The 9790-nt window shown below is 43.5% G+C and overlaps 1 protein-coding gene across 6 annotated transcripts in view; it reads right to left on the reverse strand.

Annotated features, from left to right (window-relative positions):
• Positions 1–9790, reverse strand: part of RUFY3 (RUN and FYVE domain containing 3) — an 88820-nt gene that overhangs the window by 31189 nt on the left and 47841 nt on the right. For all 6 annotated transcript variants that reach the window (XM_012812154.2, XM_023507595.1, XM_012812157.2 and 3 more), the window contains 4 exons: positions 8641–8814; positions 7765–7882; positions 6014–6115; positions 2497–2620 (listed from right to left, as the gene is read on the reverse strand). In XM_012812154.2, coding sequence (XP_012667608.1) covers positions 2497–2620; positions 6014–6115; positions 7765–7882; positions 8641–8814 — 518 coding nt within the window. The remainder of the gene's footprint in view (positions 1–2496; positions 2621–6013; positions 6116–7764; positions 7883–8640; positions 8815–9790) is intronic.

Genomic DNA, 9790 nt, shown 5'->3' on the forward strand with positions numbered 1-9790 from the left:
GATTCCTTTCAAAATAGTCCTGCTCATTAACAATGCGCCCGGTCACCAGGAGGTCTGAGTGACCAGGAGATGTACAAGCTGATGATTATCTTTCCAGGCCTGCTAACATAACATCCATTATCCAGCCTAGACATCCAAGAGTAATTCTGACTTTCAAGTCTTACTACTTAAGAAGAAATACATTTTGGGGCAGCGCCTGTGGCGCAAAGGAGTAGGGCGCCAGCCCCATATGCTGGAGGTGGTGGGTTCAAACCCAGCCCCAGACAAAAAAAAAAAAGAAATACATATTGTAAGACTACAGCTGCCATAATAGTGGCAGCTGCCAAATAGTGACTCCTCTGATGAATCTGGACAAAGTAAATCGAACACATTCTGGAACGGAAGCCCCTTCCAGATGCCACTAAAAACAACTGTGACTCATGGGAGGACGCCAAAGTAAAAACGATGCAGTTTGGATGTCTGGTTGCTCCAAATCTCATGCTGAAATCTCTTCTCCGGTGGTGGAGGTAGGCTAGTGAAAGGTGTTTGGGTCATGGGGAGAATCCCTCCTGAACTGCTTAGTGTCTTCCCAGGGTAATGAGCTCTCGCTGTATCGGTTCATGTGAGAGGTGACTGTTGGAACAGTGTGGCGCCTTCCCCTCTGATGGCTGAAAGAGCACGGCACTTTCCCTTCTGGCCTTACGCCGGGCCTGCTTCCCTTCACTGTCCACCTTGGTTAGAAGCTCCCTGAGGCCACCAACAAGGATATGATGCTGCTGTGCTCCTTGTACAACCTGCAGAAGTGTGAATGCAATAAACCTCTCTCCTTTATTAATCACCCAGCCTCAAGTATTCATTCCTATGTAGCAGTGCAAAATGGACCAAAATTAGCAGCAGCCTGGAAGAAGTTGATTCCAACCCTTATGACTGACTTTAAGCGGTTCAAGTCATCAGTGGTAGAAGGAACTGCAGATGTGGTGGAAAGAGCAAGAGAACTAGAATTAGAAATGGAGCCTGAGGTGCGACTGGATTGTGTGATCTTGTGATAAAACTTGAACAGATAGAATTGCTTCTTAGAGCTAAGGAAAGAAAGTGGTTTCTTGAGTGGGATCTATTGCTGGTGAAGATGCTGTGAACACTGTTGGAATGACAACAAAGGATTCAGAATATTATGTAAATTTAGATAACAAAGTAGTGGCAAGGTTTGAGAGGATGACCCTAATTTTGAAAGAATGTTTCATATGCTACCCAGGATCATATGCTACTCAGCATCTTTAAAAGGAAGCATGTTTCATATGCTACCCAAGGAAGTCAATCCATGTGGCAAACATCATTATGACCTTATTCTTAAAATTTCCAAAGCCACCTTCACCTTCAAACAACCACCATCATTTGGCAGCTATCAACATCAAGGCAAGATCGTCCACCAGCAAAAGATTGAAGGCTCAGATGATTGATGATATTTTTATTAAGGTATGTACATTTTTTAGACATAATACTATTATACACTTAACAGACTACAATACAGTATAAACATAACTTTTATATGTATTGATAAATGAAAAGTTTGTATGTCTCACTGTTAAAAATTTTTAATTAATTAATATATCCCTCACCTTAGATTTACTTAATTACTATGCTAAGACATTTATACTCTGTATTAGCAGATCTCAACCTGTGAGTTGTGACCCACAGGAACTGTATTAAATGGTCATGGCATTAGGAAGGTTGAGAACCACTGCTCTATACTTAATAGATCTGACATGTACCCTTGCAATATGCACCATAGGTATGACCCAACCATTCACCATTCTCAAGAAATAGTAAATTAAAAAAAATTTTTTTTAATTAATTAATTACCTTTTTTTTTTCTTGAGGCAGAGTTTTACTCCGTTACCCTCGATAGAGTGCCGTGGCACAGCTCACAACCTCAAACTCCTGGGGTCAAGTGATTCTCTTGCTTCAACCTCCTGAGTAGCTGGGACTACAGGCACCCACCACAACACTCAGCTATTTTTTAGAGATGGCAGTCTCACTCCTACTCAGTCAGGCTGGTCTTGAACTCCTGAGCTCAAGCAATCTATCTGCTTCAGTCTCCCAGAGTGCTGGGATTATAAACTGAGCCACCGTGCCCAGCAGTGTCTCATTTTATTGTCATATTCACTTTATTCCAGTGGTCTGGAACCAAACCCATACTATCTCCAGGAATGCAGCTTACATACATGTGTGTGCATATACACATACTTATTTATACACACACATACATGCACGTTATGTATGTGTGTGTATAAATATGTGTATATTTAACAAGGATCTCAGCCAAGATAAGAATCTGAAAAATATTCATAAATTAGGCAAGTTGGAAGGAGAAACAAACATTTTTAATGCTCATATTGAAGTTAAAGAAAATCCTACCATGACAGAATCACCCTAATTTGGCTGGTAGGGTATAATCAGTCCAATTCTGAGGTAAAATAATTCAGAGCAACACTTGGTAACTGAGCGTCTTTCCCATACCTGAGAGTCCAGATCTTCTCCTTTCATACAGAAGTTGGCATCAATGACATTCAGACCTACCAACAGCCCAGCAATGATGGCTCCTTCTTCTTCCATCATGAGAGCATTGGGTTCATAGAATTCACTGACAGAGAAATACACAGAATTCTTTATTGTAATAAACCCCCAATATCTAATGATATAATCATGAGATGAGAAAAACACTTGCTTCAAGGTTGAATATGGCCATGATGCTAGCAAAAGAGTTGTAAGAAAAGGCTCTGGTAAATATTTTACTTTAGATAACAGGGGCATGAATAGATTCCTTAGGTAAGAGCCTGGCTATGCAAAACGTGATCAGAACGGTACTGTGGTGGAAGCTGAATATGCAGGTTTTCCTGACATGTTTGTGTTTATAATGCACCATAGAATAATTCTGCAGTTTTTATGCATCTTTAAAAATTTACAGTTTATCTTGATCAGGAAAGAGACCATACTGGAACCCGGGAAGTCTGCTTTCTCTTTCTCTCTCAATCACTACCTTCACCTCCCCAACGCAACCATTAGCTTGATTTCTATCATTATAGTTTGATTTTACCTATTTCTGAACTTTTTTTTTTTTTAAGAGACAGAGTCTCACTTTATTGCCCTTGGTAGAATGCTGTGAAGTCACAGCTCACAGCAACCTCCAACTCCTGGGCTTAGGCGATTCTCCTGCCTCAGCCTCCCAAGCAGCTGGGACTACAGGCGCCCACCACAACGCCCAGCTATTTTTTGTTGCAGTTTGGCTGGGGCTGGGTTTGAACCCGCCACCCTCAGTATACGGGGCCGGCGCCCTACTCACTGAGCCACAGGCTCTGCCCTTTCTGAACTTTATATAAACAAAACACATAGTACATACTCTTGTGTCTGGCTACCTCTGTGCAGTATTTCATTTGTGTGCTTTAAATATATTGTATATAGCTGTGGCTAATGTGTTTCCACCACTAGACAGCCTTCTATGGTAGGAATTTACTATAATGTATTTGGGCTATTTATCATAAATAGACATTTGGGTTGTTTCCCATGCCTTTTTCTTTTTGAGACATAATCTCACTTTGGTGCCCTGGGTAGAGCGCCATGTCATCACAGCTTATACCAACTCAAACTCTTGGGCTATGGGTGCTGAGCCAACTTAATGGTCTTCTAATACACTAGTAAGCCAGAACATTTTTTTTTTTCAGTTGGGCTGCCCAAAGGTCTTGTCCTTAACTTGTGCTTAAGCAATTCTCTTGCCCCCACCTCCCAAGTAGTTGGGACTACAGGCACCTGACACAATGCCCGACTGTTTTTAGAGACAAGGTCTTGCTCTGGCTCAGGTTAGTCTTGCACCCATGAGCTCAAACAATCCACACACCTTGGCCTCCCAGATTGCTAGGATTACAGGCATGAGCCACTGTGCCTGGTCCTTCCCATGCCTTTTGTTACTTACACACATGTGCACACACACACACGGTGAAATTGCTGGGCCCAGGCAAGGTTACATATGAAGAGGCCTCTGCCAGGTCCACAAGACTGCTCAGTAACCCTGGTGCTGTGCTGGACAAAGCCGATTCTTCAGACCCCACCTAGAGCCACATGATTCTGATCAAGGACACTCCCTTGGCAGCTACCTATAGCTTGGACACGAGATATGACACTGCTTCAAGGCTGGGCCCTGGGAAGTTCAGATTTCCCTCTGGGGAAGTTTTCCTAAACAGTTCCTATTTCTTTCTCCCAATTAGATTGTCTTAGGCAGGACAATAGCAGTCAACAGCACGTGTAACTGTAACAATGTGGAAACAGTACCCCATTAGGACCAGGATGACAATTTCTTGGAAAGTGCAGCTGTTTCTTTAATTTCTCTCGTACTTTTCTTCCTCTTACATTCTTTCTCAGAGGGAATCTACTACATGTGAATTTACTGTGGTAAATTTTAATGACCTATACAGCATATACACAGAAGTACACAAATGTTACTGTACATATCAGTGCATCTTCCTTTTTTTTGAGACAGAGTCTCAGTATGTTGCCCTCAGTAGAGTGCCATGGCCTCACAGCTCACTGCAACCTCAAACTCCTGGGCTTAAGCAATTCTCTTGTCTCAGCCTCTGAAGTAGCTGGGACTACAGGCGCCTGCCACAATGCCCAGCTATTTTTTTGTTGCAATTGTCATTGCTGTTTAGCAGCCCCAGGCCGGGTTTGAACCCGCCACTCTGGATGTATGTGGCTGGCACCCTACCCACTGAGCCACGGGCACTGCCATATCAGTGCATCTTAATAAAGAGAACATACTGGTGTACCCAGATTAAGAAGTAATGTTACTGGAAGCCACTTTGGCCCTTCTGCTCCCTGTTCACAATGGAAGCCTCTTTCCTATCATAGGTGATTACTTTTGAAAGTTCCCCATCTTTATATAAATGAAACAACACATGATGTGGCCTGTGCTCCCGTCTGCCCAACATTACTCTTAAGGGACTGGCACACATTGCCGTGTAGCTGCTATGTGTGCCTCAACACACCACGACGTGTCCTCCTCTGTGGTGAACAGACACCCGGGGTCAATCACAATGTCTAGGTTACTACAGACACTGTAACAGCCATGGACACTCCTGTTCACGTCTTTTGTTGAATGTAATTATGCATTTCTACTGGATGTAACAGCTATAATTACTGAGTCATAAGGTACACTTATGGTAGCAGATAATGCTAAATAATTTCCCTAAATTTCTGTACCAATTAACTCTGTCCCATCAACAGAGCAATGAAGTCACTTCCCACCCTCCCCAGCACTGGTATCATCTGTCTTTGTCCCGTTTAGGTGGGTGAATGGCAGTATCTGTACTTACGTGATGGCCAGTAAAGCTGGGTACCCTTTTGTTTACTGGCCATCCAATGTCCTCTCTTGTGAAATACAAATTTAAGTTTTTTACCCATTTTTGTATTTGCTTATATCTTTCTTACTGGAATTATGCATCCTTTGTTGAACACATGTTATGAATTACATAGTATACATCTCCTTTCACCCTTGGTGGTGCCTTTCACTGTTAATCCTGAGTTTCTTTTGAACAGAAATTCTTCACTTTAATGTGGACAATATACCCACTTCGTCCTTTGCACTTTTTATAACCTATTTAGGAAATTTTTGCCTGCCTTGTTTTTTTCTGAAGTTTTATTGTTTTGCCTTTCCTGCTTACATCTACGATCCACTTGGAAATACTTTTCGCTCTGTATTTGAATTTAATGCACACATCAAGTTGAGCCTGGGCACACGCTAAGGTGCACTTCCTGTTTTCTGAAGCTAAGTCTGGCCCCATGTGTGCCGTCCGTGGGGACAGACAATACAAAGGACACAGACATCCATTCAGGAGCACGCGTGTGTGAGGCGTGGGAGAAAGTATCAATGCAACTGTTATGAATTACACTGCTTCTAATCTACAAAAAGTGGCAAATTTATATGATTCAACTTTACATGACGATGAAGATTCCAAGAAAAGAATAAAGTACACAGAATTCATACCTGAGAAGTTCTTTCTTATTGATCAAAGCTTTCATATATTCTGAGAGTTTCTTTTGCATTAATGCCAAACGAAGCCAGGCTCTTCCTCTGCCTACTGGCGTCCTACAAAAGCACAGAAAAAAAACAATTAAAAACATAAGTAAGAGTGGCTACAGGGGGACAGAGGAGAGTCCTCCTGCTGACCGCCTCCCACACAGCCAGCACAGCTCTGCTCAGACTCCTCTGTAAGGAGATCTGTGGAGGCTACTAGGACCCAGAAGTGTTTGCGACAAATTCTTGTGTGACCACAAGTTAAGGACAGGACCTTTGGGCAGCTCAATTGAAAAAAAAAATGTTCTAGCTTACTAGTATAAGAAAACCCTTAAGTTAGCTCGGAGCCCATAGCTCAGTGGTTATGGCACCAGCCACATGTATAGGGGCAGGCAGGTTCAAACCTGACCTAGGCCTGCTAAATAATGACAACTACAGCAAAAAAAAAAAAAAAAATAGCTGCCGGGTGGCACCTATAGTTCAGTGGGTAGAGCGCTGGCCCCACATACCGAGGGTGGCGAGTTCAAACCCAGCCCTGGCTGAACTGCAACAACAACAACAACAACAACAAAAATAGCTGGGAGTTGTGGCGGGTGCCTGTAGTCCCAGCTACTTGGGAGGCTGAGGCAAGAGAATCGCGTAAGCCCAAGAGTTGGAGGTTGCTGTGAGCTGCGTGATGCCATGGCACTCTACCGAGGGCAAGGGCAATAAAGTGAGATTCTGTCTCTAATTTAAAAAAAAAAACAGCCAAGCATTGTGGTGGGTGCCTGTAAGTCCCAGCTACTTGGGAGGCTGAGGCAAGAGAATCACTTAAGCCCAAGAGCTGGATGGAGGTTGTTGTGAGCTGTGACACCACAGCGACATAGTGAGACTGTTGTGTCAAAAAAAAATAAAAGAAAACTCTTAAGTTTAGAGTGAGTTACATAGGTACCCAAGCACTAAAGTGAACACAGGCAAGTTGGGCTCTATCTGATTTAAACTAAACAAATTTCATCTGGGAAGGTGATCATTGTCCTTTTTCAGGTTCTAAGGCAGACTGCAGGCTCCAGATCCTAAGGTTTACTTGATGTCTGTTTTCATCTTGATTCTCAACCTCCATCAAATACATTCTTTCCCCAAGTCAAGTCTGGCATGCCATGTCCCTAGGTTGAATTTCTTGAGAATCACTAACGGATTCTTACAAGTACTTTAAAAAATAAGGAAATGTTTGGTGTGTCACCATAAAGACAACTTCTCAGATGAATAATTACCCCTCAAAGGCACACTTTTCTCAGTATTCTCTGTACAAGTTCTCTCACAACAGTGTCCATTCATAATGACATTATACACTTTGAACTGTCATGAAAGACATTATTACAAACATCATTCCCTTCAGTCTCACTCTTTTTTTTTGAGACAGAGCCTCAAGCTGTCCCCCTGGATAGAGTGCCGTGGCATTACAGCTCACAGCAACCTCCAACTCCTGGGCTCAAGAGAGTCTCCTGCCTCCGCCTCCCAAGTAGCTGGGACCACAGGTGCCTGCCACAACGCCCGGCTATTTTTTGGTTGCAGCCGTCGTTGTTTGGCGGGTCGGGGCTGGGGATTCAAACCGGCCATCTTAGGTGTACATGGCTGGCGCCTTAGCCAGTTGAGCTATAGGCGCCGAGCCCAGTCTCACTCTTCAAGGATTTTAATTAGTAATAATGTTGTTCCTGAGAAACAGAATTCAACCTCTGACTTACTTAAGTCCTGGAAGATCTTTAACACTCGCTGTTATCTCTGCAGCTTCTGGAACAAGCTTTTCTACCAGTTCTAGAGGCCCCCAGAAGGATTTATTTTGTCCAAGAAAAGTTTTCTTAGCTAAGATAACAAAAACAAGCAATACTTTAACGTTTTTTACGGCATAAAGACACTCTCTCACAGACAGACACACCCCCTCCCATCTACTCAATATTCTTTTCAGAAAACCAATCCTGGTTAACAGACAGTTTTAGAATTATTCATGCTTTCAGAATATATAACATTTTGTGAAAATAAAAAATTCTCTACTTAAGACTCAGTCCTTCTTTCAAAATAACAACCCAAGGCCTTGCCTTATAATACAATAGTAATATTTTAATAACACAGTATTTAAAACCTAATGAAGAGATAGTCCAATGGAAATGAATATGTAATCCAGAAATAGGCCATTAAATAATGGGAAGGGTAGAAAAAAGAAGCAAAGGGAACAAGACCAGGTCCTGCCCTCAAAAGATTTCACTGAAGCAGGAGCCAGGACGCCATGTTCTAGCACTTGTGCTGCCCCGACTCTCAGTGTGACCTGACAAGCCCTACCCCACCCCCGGGCAGACCCACTTCCACCTGACAACAGGACTGCCACACTGGACTCGTTACTCACGATGGCCTTCCAACTCAAACAGTCACTCATCTGTATGTTTTAAGCCCTATAAGTCCTTTAAGTCAACCATAAGCCTGTTCACATACTGGTTGCACTCCACAGGATCTGTGTTACCAACTCAAGCCTCCTTCTCTACATCCCCACAGAGAACATGCGCTCCCCTCCCACCCCCGCCCCGTTGTCAGGAACAGTGGTGCCTCTGCACACTGGTGCAGCCTACCTTTCAAGCCATGTTTCAGACAGTGCTCCATCACCACAAAGAACTGCTGCAGAGGTGCGTAGTCAGAGTCCAGGGTCCTCCCCAGGTTCAGCGCCGACTCAATCAAGCCCTTGATGCTCAGCTTGGCCATGTTCATCAGGTTCATGCGCTCGTTGGCCATGAGATAATTAGGATCTGCAGCCACGGGTGGTGGGGGGGAGAGGACGAAGCGTGTTACTGGAAACAACACATTTTAAAATTCAGTATTTTCTCACTGTGTTAACATTTGCACCAACAGCACAAAAGCAATGGTGGGTAAGGCTGTTGGTGCTCTGTGGAGTATCAAGGCAGGGGCTCTACACCATGAAATCGGCTGTTTTCTCTACCATGCACTCACTGTGAAAAAGTCATGCCACCTTTCCTTAAGAATATCCTTAAAGAAAGTCAGAATGATCTATTTTATCAAGCCACGAGACTTCAGTGCAGCCTTTTAACATTTTCTCCACTGCCTCTGCCAGCGCCCTGACCTGGTACTCACCACAGCTCACCACCTTTTTACTGGGCTCTCAGCACACTCTGGCTTTCTACCCGCTCATTCTCTACCCAATTTATGAAGTGATCTGACAGTAAGCCAAAGTAAGCAAAAAAGTTTGCTTAAACAATTTATTCTAGGCTCAGCGCCCGTAGCTCAGTGAGTAGGGTGCCAGCCACATACACTGACACTGGTGGGTTCGAGCCCATCCCAAGCCTGCTAAACAACAATGACAACAGTAACCCAAAAATAGCTGGGCGCTATAGTGGGCCCCTGTAGTCCCAGCTACTTGGGAGGCTAAGGCAAGAGAATCACTTAAGCCCAAAAGTTTTGAGGTTGCTGTAAGCTGTGATGCCACAGTGCTCTACTGAGGGCAACATAGTGAGACTCTGTCTCTAAAAAAAGAAAAAAAGTTTATTCCAAGTATGCTATTTGTATGAGAGTCTTTATACCAGTTAGCACTGTTACTAAACTACACATTAGCATTATTAGTATAATGCAGGACTAGATCTTAAACTCTCACAATTTTTAAGACTTAGCGGCTCGGCGCCTATAGCTCAACCGGCTAAGGCGCCAGCCACGTACACCTAAGGTGGCGGGTTCGAATCCCCAGCCCGGACCCGCCAAACAACAATGACG

Source organism: Otolemur garnettii, unplaced genomic scaffold, assembly GCF_000181295.1.
Source record: "Otolemur garnettii isolate 467f Iridium unplaced genomic scaffold, OtoGar3 scaffold00191, whole genome shotgun sequence".
Taxonomy (NCBI): Eukaryota; Metazoa; Chordata; class Mammalia; order Primates; family Galagidae; genus Otolemur; species Otolemur garnettii.